Genomic DNA, 17,823 nt, shown 5'->3' on the forward strand with positions numbered 1-17,823 from the left:
GCTCCCAGACCAATTTGTACATTACATGGGTGAGGTGGGGAGGTGCAGGCAGCAGTTCTCTAGGAGCAGGATCTAGTTAGAGCCCTACCTGAGGTAGGGAAACAGGAAAGTGGAAGTTTTTCCACATGCTGTATTCTGTGGGAATGCTGCCCTGCACATCTCCTCTGGAAGCCTCTGGGTTATTTGTCCACTGGTGACATTCCGTGGGGGATCTGCAAGTGGTTTCCACAGTGCCAGACTTTGAAGTGTTATGAAGCCATTACTGAGAGTCAGAAGAGAGAGGAACCTGTCACATCCATTCTCAGGATCCCTACAAGGGTGACTAAGGAAGCAAAAGCATTTCAGGCCAGGTTGGATGGGGCTTGGAGCAACCTGGTGTAGTGGAATACAGTAAACCAGGGCAGGGGGTGGATGAGCTGAGCTTTAAGGTCCCTTCCAACCCAAACTGTTCTACAGTGGTTCTGTGTGAAGGGTGAACATAATCACACTGTGATTGCCTGAAGCTTTGGGTTTTTTTGAACCTCTGGGTGATTTGTTGCAAGGAGAGAATTCCTGACTCCTGGCCCATGGAGAGTGAGGCATTCCTGCCTGAGCTGCACACAAATCTAAGGAAGTTAGAAAGCTGTTGGGGGCCAGAGTGCTGTTTAAAAGTGTTTAACTTTTCATTCAGCTGCATATCCACAGGCACACCTCAGCCAAAACATTGCTGGTCTCCCTCTCTTGGATGATGTGCCTTCCAAACACACCCCAGTCCTGTGGGATTTTTTGGAATAGCCTTGCTGCCTTTCGTGGGAGTCTTTTAATTTACTGCCCCAGCATTACAGATGCCAAACCAGGATGGAGCATCTGCCACATCACGAAAGAAGATGCTCCATCACCCTGGTCCCCCAGGGACAGGTGGATTAGTATCCAGAAAGGATGGGTTGATTTTGAGGAATTTTTTCCATCCAACATCCAAAATGAGCATGAGGTGTTGAGAGAATGGAAGGAATGCATCTTCCCAGGCCAAGAGTGTTAAGCACAGGATAAAAGTGTAATGGGAATAATAAAACAATCGTTAAATACCTGTTGATTAAGACCATAAAGAAAGTGGGCCTTAGTTATTGTTTTACCTTGTTTTTTCCTGCTCCATTTCTTTCCCTCTTTATTACAACTGTGGATGGAGGAAAGTCTATTAATAAAATTCCTTATCTTACCAATTTTTGCTGTCATCAGAGTAAAATACATCTGTGCAAGAGACTTCACACTGTGAAAGGTGGAACAAATTTTGCCTGTCCACAGCTGCAGAGAGAGAACCATCATAAACCTCTTTCACCAGAATGTGCTTCTCCTGTGTTTTCTCTGCCACAATAAAGAGGAAACATCCACAATGCAATAAACCAAATTCCTGGATAACCAGGAAAAACAACACAGATGGGCAGATTCACAATCCTGAAGGGTAAGACTGAAAGGGGACCTGACTCAGCATAACCAGATACGAATGTGCTGAGTTTGCTGGAAGTTTTCCAGCCTCGAGAAGAGTTCTCCAGAGAGTTTTTTCCAGGCTCAAGATATACAGTGAAATACACCTTCTTGGAAGAACACCAGCCCCAACTTCGCCATCTAGTGGAAACCCTTTAGCCTTAAAAGAGGAACCTGAGCGTTGTGGAATAGCCACAGGGTGGCAGTCAGACATCAGAAGGGGAGGAGGACATCCCAGAAGATCAGAAGGGAAGGATCCGGTCATGAGAGAGTTGGCAAGGGCATGGAGTGACAGGACAAGGGGAAATGGCTTCAAACTGAAAGAAGGGGAGGTTTAGATGGGATATTGGGAAGAAATTCTTCCCTGTGAGGGTGGGCAGGCCCTGGCGCAGGGTGCCCAGAGAAGCTGTGGCTGCCCCATCCCTGGAAGTGTCCAAGGCCAGGCTGGATGGGGCTTGGAGCAACCTGGGCTAGTGGAAGGTGTCCCTGGCCATGGCAGGTGGAAGAGGATATAGTTCCTGAAGATGTCAGAGGTTCACAAGGCTTTGAAGATGATCCAGTTAAGTGGAACATCATCGGACAAAGAGGTGGCTCCAACCTGGAATAAATCACTTTTTCCAGATCAGGAAGGAACATCTTCAGCAATGGAGCAGCTGGAATTATCAAAATGTCAGGGGGATGTTCAGACAGTTAAGGGTGATGGGGCAGCTGAAAGAGGAAAATGCTGTAGTTTTCAACTTCCCAACACCCACTCACTTGGACTCGTTAATGGTGTGGATTTGTAGTCCTTGCCCAACTTGTGGATGTGTTTGCATCCACTACCCAAATTCCTGAAGAGGGGATTGGCGTTCTTTATGGAATTCTCCCCACCTTTAGAAAAGCAGGAGTCAAGCTGGTTGTAGATCCACACAGGATAGATGGTGAATGCAGCCGAGTCACTCATAAACGGGAGGATTTGCTGCTTCCCAAGATTCTCTTATAAGGAATATAAAAGAGATTTCCTAACAGGTCAGGTGTAGAGGACAAGTGCAGTGGTGCAACACTGCTCATGGGTGGGAAGGAAAGACGATCACACTGGAAGAGGTTTCTCTGTGATTTGCATCTTCTGCAGGGACTGGTATTAAGTGTCGAGAAAATGGGGAGGAATTTCCACCAGGAAAAGTTTTGAAACAGCAGCAAGAAATTATACACCCATGACAGGTTATATGACATGCTGGTTGTGATGGTGCCCCTTAGGCAAAATTTCCAAAGGTCTGACTGATCCATAGTAATCTCCCTTGGCTTTGCTCACAAGAACCACCCTGGCCTTTTGATTTTTGCAGCTCATCATTTAGGCTCTTGTCAGTTTGGTGATTCTTTTTTGTGAGAAGATAAAATTGTCAGAGCTCCCTGAGCCCAATAAAAGAAGAAGCAGTGACTTGATCATAAAACAAGAAGTTTTTGAGCAGAGAATACTTCAATCTGTCAGTAATAAAGAAATATTCAGCAGCTGAAGTGTGGATCAATACCAGTTCAAGATACAGGGTAAGTGCAAATTCTTAGCACCAAGGTTAATTAGTGCAATTAGCAGGAGTGGTGGTAGATTGTCCTCGAAGGGAAATACAAAAATTCAAGAATAACTCAATTTTCTAGATGATAACTCCTTGTATAATGTTTGCTTTGACTCAGGAAGAGATGAAGGCAGCCCTGTGGGCAGTATTATCCTAATTAGGTCACCTCCTGCGTAATGGACCTTTTGGGATGAACACTGAACCATCATTTAGCTGCAGACCAAGATAGAATGATAACTTCTTCTGGCAAGAAGGGATGCCAGTGTTCTAACAAGTGAGCCTGAATTCCTTTCCAGGATCCTCCCCCAGTCAGTTAGGAAAAAGAAACAAGGTGAGGTAAGAAATGCTGGATGCTGCCCAAGTAAAATGACTGCAATGAGCTCAGGTTTTGACTTTTTTTTTGTTTTATTCCCTCTTCTCCCCTCATCCAAGAGGAAGATCAGAAACATGTGAGGCTAGAAAGCCACAGATATTTCTGTCTTCAGCAAATATTCCAAAGTTACCAAATAAAGGAATAAGTATGAACTTACGGGACTTAAATCCCTAGCAAAGAAGGGAGAAACAAACTCATGAGACCATTTTGGAGGGATGAGGGACAACCTGTGAGGCAGATTGGGAATGTAAAGAAGAGTGAAAAGGGCATGGAACGACGAGTTAAGAGTTGCTAAAGTGTTAAAGAAAAATTAAATTTTGGAAAAGAAAACAAGTAGCAAAAGGCGAAAACTACGAGTGGTGCCCTTGTGGGCAGGGTAGGATGTAGAAGTTTACGGATGAGGGACATCTCTGAGGCAAAATGTTTACGTTGCCCTAAGAATATACCCCAAAACAGGTGGCTGAGGAAGGACAGAGGCAGATGGTGAAGGCCAGGGAAGGAATTGTGGCCAAATCTTGCTGCAGGCTGTGCCACATTTATTGCGGAGGTTGAAGGTGGCCCAGGGCCCACGGGAAGGCCGGACGGAGGAAGGTGCTCTGTGTGGAGGCTGTGGAACCACAGTGGGTGTTTGAATCCTGCCTCAGGCCACTTTGTTCCAAATTAGGGTCGCACAAGCCACATATTAAATCAAACTTTCAAGCATGGGCACCTTTTGTGGATTTTTTCTTCTGTGGATGCCAAATTTCAGGCAGGCAGAGCATTTAGGAATTTGTCAGCAGTGGGTGCTCTGCACTGGGCACAGAAAATGCAACAAAAATGCTGCCTGGTCTGAAAAAAACAACCCCAAATATGCAACAGGGAGAAAACAAAATGGGTTTGTTACAGGCATTTAACAATTCTCTCTTGGATCATGTTGTGTCTTTGTAACAATACAGAGTACTTGGGAGAGGAGAATTACAGAATTTATAACTTTAGATCAGCTTAATTTAGATCTTAAAGCCACAAAAGAGCCCCTGGGATTCTGACTTCCATGAAGCTGATGGGTGCAAAGGGTTTATTTCTTAGGAATTGCAAAAAAATGTATATGTTTTAATGCAATTTATTTTTCTGTGGGGAGTTTTAGATGAGAAGGTTCACAGGGCTTATGACAGAGCCTAATTTTGGCCCTCATTATAATTAACAGGCCCTTCATTTTGGGTCTTTACTGTTTTCTCATAAAATGTAACCCAAAGCTGGGAGGGAGAGCATGACTTTTCACAAGTGGTTTTTTTTTTTTCTCTTTTGCAAAGGATGTGAAGATTGCTTTCACAGAGAAAAAAAAAGTGAATTTACTATTGATATCTGGATTAAGGCATGAAACAAGATTAATGACGATTTTATATATCTGAGCAAATGAAACCTCTCAAGGCAGGGTCTTCATTGCAAACTTGACTCCGTCCATGAAAAAAACCCTTGGTTTTGCTTTAGGTTTCTCTTCCCATTTCATGGCAGATGATATTCCTGATAAATAGCTCCATCTGAGATGCAGGGTGGTGTCTCATTAAGCCAGAATATACTAAAAAAGGGAAAACCTGGTCCTTTTCTCTTCCTGGTGCCTTTTAATGCTTTTATCAAGCAATCAGTTACTGGATTTTTTCTTCCTTTCCAAAACAAAATTTTGCCAAGTGCAAAAGTTTTTGTCTGTTGAAAAGATTGAGAAGATCTTTCTGAATGCAGCCTTTTCCTGAATTATGGATTCCTCATTAAGTTTTGTGCTGGAAATAAAATAATTTTAATTATTTCTATTTCCTGGCTGTGTTTGGGAAGAGGCACATCATAGTCACAGAAGAGGCAGTCTTGAAAAGGAGTCCATGAAATCCAGGAAGAAAAACAGGCTCTATGCACAGAAACCTGTGTGTTGACTGTGGATGGATGCAGGTAATTTCCCTGGAGCCACTGTAGAGCAGAGCATCCCTGAGCCCTCCACAAAGGGCTCAGCATGATGTGAGCTCCATTCCAGCATCCCTTGAGGGATAACTTTGAAGTTATTTTCTATAAACTAGGTGCTACCTTCCTCCTGATGCAGAGACATTTCAGATCATCTCTGCTTTGATCAAAGATGCTGTTCCATGGTTCCAGAGCAGCCAGGATGGGGCAGAGAGATTCAGCTCTGCTTCCAGAGGGAAGTGCAGATGTACTTGTAGATGCTGATCCAAGGTCACACTTTTCCAGCTTTCTCCACTGTTGACACCTAATTCTAGAGCCCTGTTCAACCCACAACTGTCTGTCTTCTATCTAGCAACTCTGGTGAGACTCTAAACTTTGTAAAGTAGCGATTCACCAGCCAGTTTTTCCCAGGAGCCTCACCTGGGAGGTGTTCCCACATGGGAGGCTCCATGAAAACCCTGTAAAAAAAAATCCTGTAAGACAAATTTACTCAGAACTTAAAGATCCTCTCTGGAGAAGAAGATTTTCTTAGAAACAATATCGTAGGATCACTGATGCTGGAAAACCTCTAAGGTCATCAACTACTTCCAAGATGCTCTGGGCTATCTCAGTACCAGATTTATTTCTGGACCATTTATCTCCAGTGGCTTAAGCGTGAGCTGCAAACATTTATGTGATGGGGGATAAAAGCGTTGAGGCAGCAACTGCCAGCTGAGCAGTCACGTAGTGTCCTTGTGGAAATCTGGGAAATTGTGTCAAGTGCCTGTGCAAGGAGCCTCTGAGTGGCAGGAGCAGGGCTGTGGAGTAGCTCTGTGCACGTGTACCAGCTCCCGGGAACGCAGGACAGGCGTTTAGGCAGGTGTGTGGGCAGTGGTTGCAGAACACCAAGTGTGGTGTAAATGTACTTTAACAGGTTTCTCAGTTGTTTCTCTGGGTAAGCAGGACTGTGCCTTTCACTGTCTGAGCTTTTCCGTGTGCCTCTGGAATCTGTTTGGTGACCTGGATAATACAGGCAGAGGCAGCTTCTGCTTTCACTTTGGAAAGGGATTTTCATTTAATTGAATATCAGTGGGCGTTACGGGCCCCTCTGGATGGGATCTGATGCTAAATAAATTCAGACAATAAATATTTGTACATGCTGTCAATACAGAGGACAATCATCTTAGAGTTCCCAAACTTAATTCCACCAATTTGGGGGATGCTGGCACCCACAGTGTTAGCAGTGGAAGTCACAACTGCTGACTTTGGGTGCAGGCAGAGACACCCCACGTTTGTTCACTCCAAGACATTCCTGGCTTGTTATCCTGCAGCTCCTCGTAGACCAAAACCAAACCCCACATTTTTATCTCCTCCTTTTCAAGCAGCTGCTACATTTCCAAGTGTGAATATAGAGAAGGGGTTTATTTTTTTGTACTTTCAGCCAGCTATGGAGTAACTTGATATTTTCACGTGTGCACAAAACCCCACATCTGGGGGAAATTGCGCAAACTGTTGCATATTTCATTGCCACCACCTCAAGTACTGAACATTGATTTAGGTAAGACTCTGCACATATACACAGAACATGAACACGGACACTCTCAGCTCTTATTTAGAGCAAGATAAAGAGTTACAAAATACAGTGTGACAGCAGGGTAGAAATTATTCCTCCCATTCTTTTATCACTGTCTTCTGATGAATACCAGCAGTCACATTTCTCTTTTACTTTGGGTGGTTCACCAATTGCCACATGTCAGGAACTTTTAAATGGCGGCTTGGGGCTTGACTGATTAATTTGCAAGATGTTACATGATTTGAAGAATTAGAATTGCATCATTTGGAGTTCTGTGTCAGCCAGAAAACTGCCCATTCTGTGCAGGCAGACAGGGAAAATGCCTCACTCTGCTGAGGTGCCTTGGTCGAGAAAGTAGTTTGGCTTTTTTATCTGTCTTTATCTTTCTTTATCTTTCTGTCCTGCCTGAAGTCTGCAGCTTCAGCTGTTTTCAGTCCTTCTCAGAACCGGGAGCTCACACAACAACCTGTTTTCTTGGAATCCCAGTGTGTGAATTGTCTGGGAAACGCACTGTCACAAGATATGGTTTACACCGGCAGCTGGCCAGGCTTCAGGCAGGGACTGGGCATCACTGCAGGCCACATTTGGGGTTATAGACCTAAGAAATTCAGAAACATAAATAGAAAGTTCGGGATGAGGGGGAAAACTCAGGATTTAGCTCAGTATTGCATTACAGAGGGGTATGATGGAAATACCCCATCTGTACCACCCCACGTCTGCCTGCTGCTTTTACCTTCCTCAAAAGCACCCACAGCTTGGAATTTTGGGTTAAAAAAACCCAACCAGGATTAAGACACTGCTAAATCTCAAGTAGGGCAATGTTTCATATATATTGCTTAGATTTGTCTGCAAAGTTGATGTGAGTTCATAGAAAACTTGGCATTGCCTTAGCTGAGAACTCTTTACCTCTTTATTGCACAGCAGATCTTCACAGTATCAGGGATGCTTAGACTTGGTCTCTGCAAGAGTAGTGTTTAAGTAAAGTTAATTATGTCAGCATTGCCTTTAAGCATGGTTTTATGAATCTACAGCCAAACTTGGTGTTAACAGTTATTGCAATCATCATTGTTGTTATTATTATTGTTGTTATTGTTTTCACTATTATTACTACTACTCCTATTACTACAAAATGTTTTAATGTTATAGACTCATGAATTAATTACTTGAACAATTAGTTCATGGCTCAAGAACATACAGGAAACTCTGAAAACAACTGTATGCAAAGTAGTATCAACATAGAAGCCAAATTAGCTGGAAATAAAGAATGCTTTCTTAATGTGTCCTTTCTTCACTCTGATCTGGTGATATTTTAATCAATTATTTAATTAAGAAAGACACATTAATTTAGAATGCCAGCATCAGCACAGAAAGTTTCAAAGACCAGGGACAACCTGAAGGTCGTGGGTGGTGATGAGGCCATTCAGAGATAACAGGGGATCTTCCCAAATTTCTCTCTTTATTCCTGTTTGTGTTCAGTGGAGCAGTCAGACCTTGCAAAGGCAGCTCAGAAAGGACAAGAAGGAGCAGGACTTTTCCTCACGGGTGTGTCCAAGCGTCTGGAAGAGGAGGGAACTTGGGAAGGGTGTGTTTGGGCGAGGAGAGCCAACCAGCCCTTGGAAGCGCAGGGAGTGGCTTGGAGTGGGGCTGTATAACGGGCAGGCCAGGATGGGCCACCCTCAGCCTGGACACGGAGCTGCAGCGCTGGCACTGGAGAATTCCAGCACGGATGGCTCCACAGACTGGTCCCAGCGAGAAGGGGACAAGACCCATTCCAGCCTTTCCGCAGCTTTTCACTTGGGAAGAGGTCGGGATCCGCAACGGCGGCAGGCAAGGCCAGGAGCAGTGGCTGGTGATTGACAGGAAGGTTTATGATATCAGCAAGTTTTCCAAGAGACATCCCGGGGGCAGCCGGGTTATCAGCCACTATGCTGGGCAGGATGCCACGGTAAGAGCTGGGAAAGCTGTTGGAGGAAGGTGGTTCCAGTGGCAGGGAAGGAGGATGTGGTGGGAATCCTCTCTGGTGGTGGTCATCACTGTGCTTGGTTGGAGAGCAGAGTGAGAAAGCAGCACGATGATCTTGGGCTGCAGGACGTAAGGAAAAGTCCTACAAACACATTTGAACCCAGATCTTCCAGGGATTCCTGCAAAAAATCTTTGATCTAGAGGATTCCTCTGAAATCATTTGGTGCTTGTTGGCAGGAATAATAAATTCTAAGCAGATCTCCCAGACTATGCTGAAAGGAGACACTGAATTTCTGAATAGGCAGAAATCTGAGCACTGGAAACATGGGCATAAGCTTGTGATGTGGGAGATTTAATTCTTGTCATGACAAGACTCTCTGACTTGAACAAAGTTGCTTAGCCTGTCTAATCCCTCGGGTTTCAGCATGCAGAATGGGATAGCACTTCCTAACTCCCAGCCCAAAATGAACCAGATCAGTTATTTTTCATATTTAATCCCTTGCACCCTGCTTGAAACTGGGGCAAAAAAAAATACCTGGTGATCCCAGAGGAAGAAAAAGAAGAGGTTTGAATCTTGTTTGGTTTCTCCCAGGTTCACTGACCTTCAGAGCATAGGCCAGCCCAGAGATCCTGGTGCCATCTCCTGCACTTTCTGCCACTGGACTTTTACAGAAGGAGTCAAGGAATGCAGAATGCATGGAATGATTTGTCCCCAAGCTATGTCCTCCCAGCTCCTGCAAGGACCTGCCTTTACATCATTGTATTTATAGACAGCCAGGGGCTTTAACCACAGTGAATGTGTTTTAAAAATGACCTTTGATCTTACTTGCTTTTATTGTTGCAGTAATTACAATCTGATTTTATTTGCTCTTAAAGATGTTTTCGAACTCCTAGCTGTACTATATCTCTTTGAAGACAGGACCACAACCAGTAGCCAAAATCGTGGGTTCAATGTGGGTTTGTGTTGCATCCTAACAATTTCTGTCTTGCCCTTGCTAATCTTAATCATTCTTTTTGCTTTTAAAATGCTGCTTGTTCATATATTCTAAGAAATCCACATAGAAAAGCAAGACAAGAAGGTGTCTCAAAAAATTACTGATGCAGGGGCTTTACTTAAATCAGGATCCAGGATTTCTTTTTCCAAGACTACTCCAGAGCTCATAATTGTGTATACAAAGTGAGAATTTTCTTCCTCTGTGGGGATTATTTTGAAGATACAAGGCAACACCATTGCAGAACATTGAATTGATTGCAAATGTTGTGAGTTATGTGCGTTGTAGGTGATAGTTCCTAAAGTTAATTTCTAAAATTAATCTTAGTAAGATGCTAATCAGGGCCTAAGAGCAGGGAGGAGAAAAGACAGGCAGGACTGAGAGGCTTTCAGGGATAAGAATCTGTGATACTGATCTCATGGATAGGAGTTTCTGCTTGAAAGGATTCTGGTTCCTGTTTTCAAGCTGCAGTATAGATACTTATGGATTAAATCAGAACACCTGGCAAGAGGGAGGGATATAAAAATACACAAGGACCTGGAAGATGAGGGGCACAAAATCACGATGGAAAAATTTCCCCAGTCCTCTGGGTCTGGACAGAGTTGTTCATTTGTCACTGTGACAAAGGGTCACAAGATGTCTGTAGAAAAGCCCAAATATCCAAAAAGTCACCTTGTTCTGACTTTTTCTATACTGACTTTTTCTATACTCAGGGAGCGACTGTCTCCAGCCAAGAGGCTCCAAGGAAGTCCTCTGTCCTCTTCCAGGAATTTGATCCTCACTAGACCTGTGCAGGATATTTGGGTCATGCTCATCCATGCTGATTTTCAGAGCCACAGTCAGCAAAATCAGACTGTTCAAAACCAGGATTTTGTTCTGTCCACTCTTTCTGGAAGGAAAAAAAGAGTATGGCCAGCCTCTTTAATTTTCTTCTGGAAAATCCACTGAGGACATGAGATAAAGAAGAGTTTTGATTCATCTGGAATCTCATCCTTTATTCCATTGTTTCTATTTGATTTTGAACTGGGATTTCAAACGGCACTTGAACAGGCCCATTTGTGTCACTACCGTCACCCACTTCCCCAGAACATCAACCAGTCTGGAAACTTGGAGGGAACTGTGAGAGACACCCAGTCTGGGCTGCTGAATATGAGGCTTCAGCATCTACTTTTTATGGCCTTAGTGTTACACAGGCAGGATTGCAAAGCCTCAGCCCAAGCATGGCAAAGACACACCTCATTCCCTGCTCCTGGGTTCCATCCATAGGGCAGGGCTGCTGGCTGGAGCCTTCTAGGGACAGACTGTGCTGAAACAAGCAGATGAAACAACACGTTTCCCTCTGCAAAGGGTTTTTCATCAAACCCTTTCATGTTTATTACCAGCCTCGCCCAGGGGCTTTTATGAAATCTGGGCTCTTGAAATCTCTCCAGCTTCCTTGGGCCAAGCTCCAGTTGATGGCAAAGAGTGACAGGAGAGACAAAAATGGACAAGGGGAGCAGGATTTTGTGTTGTAATCCAGACCTGGGGAATGAGAGGCTCAGCTCTGGTGTTCAGTCACGTGCCCTCTCTCACTCCTTCCCTTTGTGTTCCTCAGGATGCCTTTGTGGCATTTCACAACGACAAGTCCCTGGTGCAAAAGTACCTGAAATCTCTGCTGATTGGGGAGCTGGCACCAGATCAACCCAGCTTTGAGTCTAATAAAAAGGTAAGTGCCCTAGATTCCAGTGGTGGGAATGGCTTGGGGTTCAGCATGGGAGGAGAAGGAATCACCCCTGAGGGAGCACGCCTGATGCTGTGGGTGGGCAGGAGGTGGTGGTGGTGGGCAGGCATGGAAACATGACTGTCCCAGCATCGCTAAATCCACTCCTGGGAGCAAGGAATGAGCTCCAGAGCCCCAAATCCTGCTCAGTTCTCCTCACTGGGATGTCTCGGCACCAAAGCAAAAGCAAGATCTGTTGACCTCATGCATGTTTTGGCACAGAGCCCCTACTGACAGAACATCTCCTCTGACTTCTGTGGCTGCTTTGGGGCTCCTGGCTCTGCTCTATGGCATTTTCAAAGTAAACAGTGCGTTAATACTCACTTCACCCACAGAAATCCCTTTTCTTTACCCACAGAAATCCCTCTTGGAGGATTTTCGTGAGCTGCGCTCCACTGTTGAGAAGATGGGACTTCTGAGGCCCAATTACTACTTCTTCTTCCTGATTTTCCTTCACCTCCTGGTGCTGGATGCTGCAGCCTGGCTCGTGGTCTGGTACTTTGGCACATCCCTGGTGCCTTTCCTGGCTGGCATGGTGTTCTTCACCACTGCCCAGGTAAACTGCTGACAGGTGCTCAATGCTGCAGACGCCCTCGACTCTTCCAGGTGGAGAGGATTAATGGGATGTTCACGTCCCAGACATTGCCTCTCCTTAGATCCCATCATCTGGCTGAAGATGACAAGCACGTTCTACGTCACACTTTTTGTTGCCTGCAGCAAATCTCCTTTTGCTGACAGGCTGCTCCCTTGGGATGGTGGGGTTGTTGTGGAACTGGCTCTTTCACAAGATGGGATGAGCTGATCTAATCACTTACCCCAGCAAAAAGAGGGCATATTTCATTCTCACCTGCACTTTTGGCTCTCTGTTCCTTCTGTCAGATGGCTCTGGTCTTTCTGGGGTCCTTTATGAGTCCCCACTAGCCCTGAATAGTTTTCTGCTGGATTAGTAAATTCTGCCACAGAAGGGAAGGATCCATTTCAAGGTGGCTGTAGGGAAGGAGGGAATAGGGATTTGTGGCCCTCGGATGGGAGAAATTGAAGGGCGTGGCAGAGGGAGGAAAACAAGATTTTCTTATTAGCACTGAACACTTAAGTCCGCTCAGGTCTCCCTGGAGCAGATGCAAATGAGGTAATTTATTTAATTAATCTGTTTTATTTGCCTAATATCTGCTAAGGCAGATGTCCCTCAAAGAGCAGTCTTGTATTTCCATGGGAATATGGAATGCAGTGAAGCCACAGACTTGGAAACCGTTCCACAACAGAATTCCGTGCTGTGACAGTGAAGTTAATTGCAGTGATGCTTTGCTGCTTTCCCTATATTCCAGATGAAACCAATATCTGCAGTTGAGCAGCTCTAGTGGACAGTGGCCTGGATGGAGGTTCCCAGCCCTGTGAGTGTCTCTTCCCCTCATTGGAAGGAGAATGAAACTCACACTCTGAAGTTACAGACTCATGGGGCAAATTATTGCAACCTGTTACGTTTCCTCAGTAATCCTTCTGTCTCACAGATCCAGATGGGCTGGTTCCAGCACGATCTGGGGCACTGCTCTGTCTTCAGGAGGCCCAGGTGGAATCATCTCCTGCAGACTGTGGTGATAAACATGCTGAAGGTACTGGTGGGAATGTTCTCTGGGGCTAATCGGGACTGAGCAATGGATGGGAGTGTCCCTAAATCCAGTCAGGGTCACCTGTGACGGCATTGCAACAAATAGAGATGTGATCCATGATATTGCTCCACTTTGAATCCCTGGTGTTGCCCTTTTCCCCACACAGGGGTTGCCTGCCAGCTGGTGGAACCACCTGCACAACCAGCACCATGCCAAGCCCAACTGCTTCCGCAAGGACCCCGACCTCAACATGCACCCTCTCCTCTTCAGCCTGGGAAAGACCCTCTCCGTGCAGGTCTGGAAAAGCAGATTTAATGACAGAAAGCTAGAATGTGAGATAGATATATATATAATATATAATGATAACAGCCCAGATTGTGCCTTGAAATGAGGTGGTCGTTAAGGTCCCTTCCAAGCCAAACCATTCTGGGATTCTTTGATAATCCCCAAAGTGCTCCAAGGTCTGAGAGTCTCGTGTTATTGCAGTGCTGAGGCACCAGCTCCTGAGAAGCAAAGGCTTGAAATCAGTTCTTAAGTAAGGGCAAGCACCTTGAAGGCAGCTCCAGGGGTGAGTCAGTCCACTTGCATAGATGGTATTAGTGAGTCAGATGTTCCCTCTGGATCCTCCTGGCTGCTGGAGCTGTTGGGCACCCAAATCCTTCAGGGCTGGCGGAGCTGCCATGCACTGAACACAAACGCAGGGAATGATTTCCTAATCCTGAATTTTATGGCTTTCATAAAAAGAGAGACTATGAATAGATCCTCCCTGCTTCCATTACTGACTTCTGATAGCATCAGGATAGGCAAGGGCTCATTTGCCTTTTCTTTTCCTTGTAATTCCTTTTACTCACGGGTGATGAAATGGCCTCGTTGCAAGATAAACCAGCCTCTTAAAATAATGCCTTTCTCTCTTTTACCTGCTGAAGAAACTCTCCAAGGCACACGGAAAATTGCAGCTCTGCTGTCTCAGAAAGGCTCCTGCAATGAGGGTGACAAAAGGCTTAGTGGTGGAAAACTGTTGGCTTTCAGCTGGGAAGGATTTTGTCAGGGATTTTGGGAAAGATCTCTCATGTAGGAGCATGAGCATCCAGAGCAGGCTGGCTGTGCTCCACTGGGTCTGACAGAGTGAAAGTATAGGAAATCAATTCTCATGTCTTCCTGCTTTTTAACAGGATCAGAGTCAGGCACACCATGGATGGGCAAAGTGGATTTCAGGATTTTGGTTTTTTTAATCTGGTTCATTTGTTGTTTCAGTTTTGATCCAGTGCAGCTCTGGAAGTAGTTTGCTTTAGCTCCTTGTTGTCTTGTCTTTTGAAGTATTACATTCACAAAAATTTGGAGTGATGTTAAGAAACCTCTTGTGTAAATGGTGAAAAAATGCAGGGTGAAGAAATAAACTTAATTGTGCTTTTTATAAATATTTCAATATCTTTTAATTTTACAGCTTGGAAAGCAGAAGAAGAAGTTCATGCCTTACAATTACCAGCATAAGTATTTCTTCTGTGAGTATCCCCTAAAATCATGAGTGCATCCTCTCCCCCACAAAATAAAGGTTTTAAAAATATTCCCATTGAAGTGACAGCTCCAGGAAGCTTCCTTCATGTTAAAGAAGATCCACAGGAGAAGGAATTGCCCCTTAAGACTCTGTTTGGGTTATGAGATGTAGATGGGGGTGTATCAAACAGAGGGAAGAAAGGGATGGGGAAAGAAATGGAGAAGTGATGAGAAAAAAAGAGGAAGAGAGTATGTGGATGCATGGCAGACAGCAATTTTTCTTCCACTGGAAAAAAAAGAATCATTTTTATGATGGCAGTGAAATTCCAAATGTCTCTCTCTCTGTTCTGTCCTTCAGTGCTGGCCCCACTCGCCCTCGTACCCTTCTTCCAGCTGTCAATATTCTACTTTGCAATCAAGAGGAAAAAGTGGCTGGTAAGCACTGCTTCCGTGTCTGGAAAACTCCAAAAATGTCACTGTATTCACCTTCACCTCCCGTTGGTCGGGACTGAGGGGTAAGAGAGAAGAAGGATAGAAAAGGCTGATTCTAGGCTTGCTGCAGCAAGAGAAAATTGTTTAGAAGAGGCTTTTTTAGCAGATAAATAAAAGTTATCAGGGAATTCCCAGGCCCAGAGTGTTATGGCAGGGCTGTTGTCTGCAGTTATGGATGGTTAGGTGGGAATATTTCAGGGACGCACCCACCTTGATGCAGAATGGAACTTACTCCAGATAAATCAGAAATTTGCATATAAGATCATTTTTTAAGCTGCAGTTCAAGTAGAAGGGAGAGGATGGAGTGGAGGCATTTCCTCAACAAAGGCTGATTTTCATCCTGATTTGTTTTGTTGTTTTTTTTTTTTTTAACAGGACCTGATATTGGTTGTGGCTTTCAACATCCGAGTCTGCCTCATGTACATTCCTTTAATGGGATTTAAAGCCTTCATGGTGTACTACTGGGTATCCAGGTAACTCAGAGCCCCCCCAGAGCCCCCATAATTAAAATTTGTAACCAATATTGAGCTTCAGAGGGAAGAAATGAAAACTAGCACTACAATTTTCTCCAAAATAAACAGTTAAGAAGAAACAGTTTAACTTCAGGGGGGTGGTGGCAGCTCAGGGGACATCTGCAGCATCTGCAACTTGAGTAGTTCTTACACTCTAAAAGTGCTTTTTTACTTGAGAAGAGACTTAGCAAAGTGTTCCAATGTTAAATTTGGATGGGATTAGAGATCTGACGAGAGTTCCTGTGTTTATCTGCCCAGATACCTTGAGAGTACCTGGTTTATTTGGGTGTCCCAGATGAATCACATCCCAATGGACATTGATTACGACAAGAACGAAGACTGGGTGTCTACTCAGGTGAGAAATTCCTTTCTTCTGGAATACTGGGTCTGCTGGTCTGAATTATAGGACAAAGACAATGTTGTTATTGTCTTAGGTTTGGTGTTGATGAGGTTTGTCCTTCCATTCATTAAATAATCATTTCTGTGATATTCAAACCATTTAAAATTTCAGTTGGAAAACAGGACATCTAGATTTTAAAAATCCTGTTCTTTCACTGAAAGGCCTTGATGTGCTTTTCACAACCCTTTCCCCTCCCTATTATAGAAAAGTTCTGGTGGTGTAACAGCCAATCTCCTTTGTAGGCCAGCTAAAGGGAAGCAAAGTGGGATTCCTTTATTTTTACCCCGCAGGCTGCAGGTTTACTACAGATCAGATAAATCTGACAAAATTGCCTGATAAAAATGAGTATGTAAGTGGAACTTTGCTCACATCTATCCTGCCTCCAGCAGTATAACCCCACATAGTGGGTTTGAAGCAGTTTCCTGTTTTATCAAGGATAAAAATTTAGCCTGGCTAGTCTAGACTGTGCTGAATTCCTCAGGGCAATGATAGCTGTAATACCTGACATTGCCTTGATTTTTATTCTAGGTAAGGGTGGGCAGTGATTGCTGGGGGTTCAACTGTTGGATTTGCAGGAAAATAAAATCTAAATCCTGTGGGGTTTTGGTTTTTTTTTTCCCCTCCCAGCTCCACGCAACCTGCAACGTGAACCAGTCTGTGTTCAATGACTGGTTCACTGGGCACCTGAACTTCCAAATCGAGCACCAGTGAGTATCATCCTGGGGGAAAAAAATGGGAATAATCTGGGGTAGGAGGATATTTTGAACAGGGAGGAAGCCAAGTCTTGCAGTAACTCTCCCTCATCCCATTCTGCAGTCTGTTCCCCACAATGCCTCGGCACAACTACTGGAAAGTGGCTCCCCTGGTGAAAAGCCTCTGTGGCAAGCACGGCATTGAGTACAAAAGCAAGACTTTGCTGGAAGCCTTTGCAGATATTTTGCAGTAAGTATCAATTAACAAGGTGATTTTGCTCTGCAATGGCATATAAGAGACACCCAGGCAGCCACTTCAAAACAATGTCCACGGAGAGATCAAACCTTGAGTTTATTTAGATTTTTCTAAAGGCACATTAACTTGTAAAGTTTCAAAGTTGGTTTTTTTTTTCTCTTCCTTAAATCCTCTCAACTCATTCCCAGCTGTCGGACTTTGCTATGAGGTGTCCACTCATTTTAAAATCCATTTTTTCCATTTATTCCTTGAACTACTGTTTGCTTCCCACAAAGTTGAGCTCTGTCTCCTCCTAAGTGATTTTTTCCCTTCTGTTCCTGCAGTTCCCTGAAGGATTCTGGGGAGCACTGGCTGGAAGCATATCTGCATGGATAGAAACTGGCCACTCCCCAAGGGAATCCCTTCACCAGACAACTGCTGCCAAGAGCCAGGACACACCATCCCTCTGTGTGTCCTCAGGCATAGGAACTCAGGAGCTGGGCAAAGTCAATTTCAGTAAGAATCAAGTGGGAAAGTGGCTTCAAGATACATTTTTCCTTTGTTCCCAACCATGAACCTCTGTTTTTTCCTGCTCTCAATCTCAGAATTTAGAGATGGGCTTTTAAACTTGGGGAGAAGTAGCTCTTGAATCAGCTTGATCAGTTTAACTTTATTGGAAGTGCCAGCTCCTTGCTTATGGAAGAGGTTTGAAAGGAAATTTTCCGAGTCATAGAGTCCTGGAACGGTTTGGGTTGGAAGGCACCTTAAAGATTGTCTTGTTCCACCCCCTGCCGTGGGCAGGGACACCTTCCACCA

The 17,823-nt window shown here is 44.5% G+C and overlaps 1 protein-coding gene across 1 annotated transcript; it reads left to right on the plus strand.

Moving 5' to 3' along the window:
* Positions 1-8,588: 8,588 nt before the first annotated feature.
* LOC309574288 (acyl-CoA (8-3)-desaturase-like) lies at positions 8,589-17,403 on the plus strand (the record flags this gene model as incomplete). Its single annotated transcript, XM_082283803.1, has 12 exons — positions 8,589-8,807; positions 11,411-11,521; positions 11,934-12,131; positions 13,084-13,185; positions 13,349-13,477; positions 14,627-14,684; positions 15,035-15,111; positions 15,544-15,641; positions 15,939-16,035; positions 16,708-16,787; positions 16,897-17,022; positions 17,352-17,403. The coding sequence occupies 12 exons, from the start codon at positions 8,589-8,591 to the stop codon at positions 17,401-17,403; spliced, it is 1,347 nt and encodes a 448-aa protein (XP_082139929.1).
* Positions 17,404-17,823: the final 420 nt, after the last annotated feature.

This window comes from Coloeus monedula (genome assembly GCF_965178545.1).
Source record: "Coloeus monedula genome assembly, chromosome: 6".
Taxonomy (NCBI): Eukaryota; Metazoa; Chordata; class Aves; order Passeriformes; family Corvidae; genus Coloeus; species Coloeus monedula.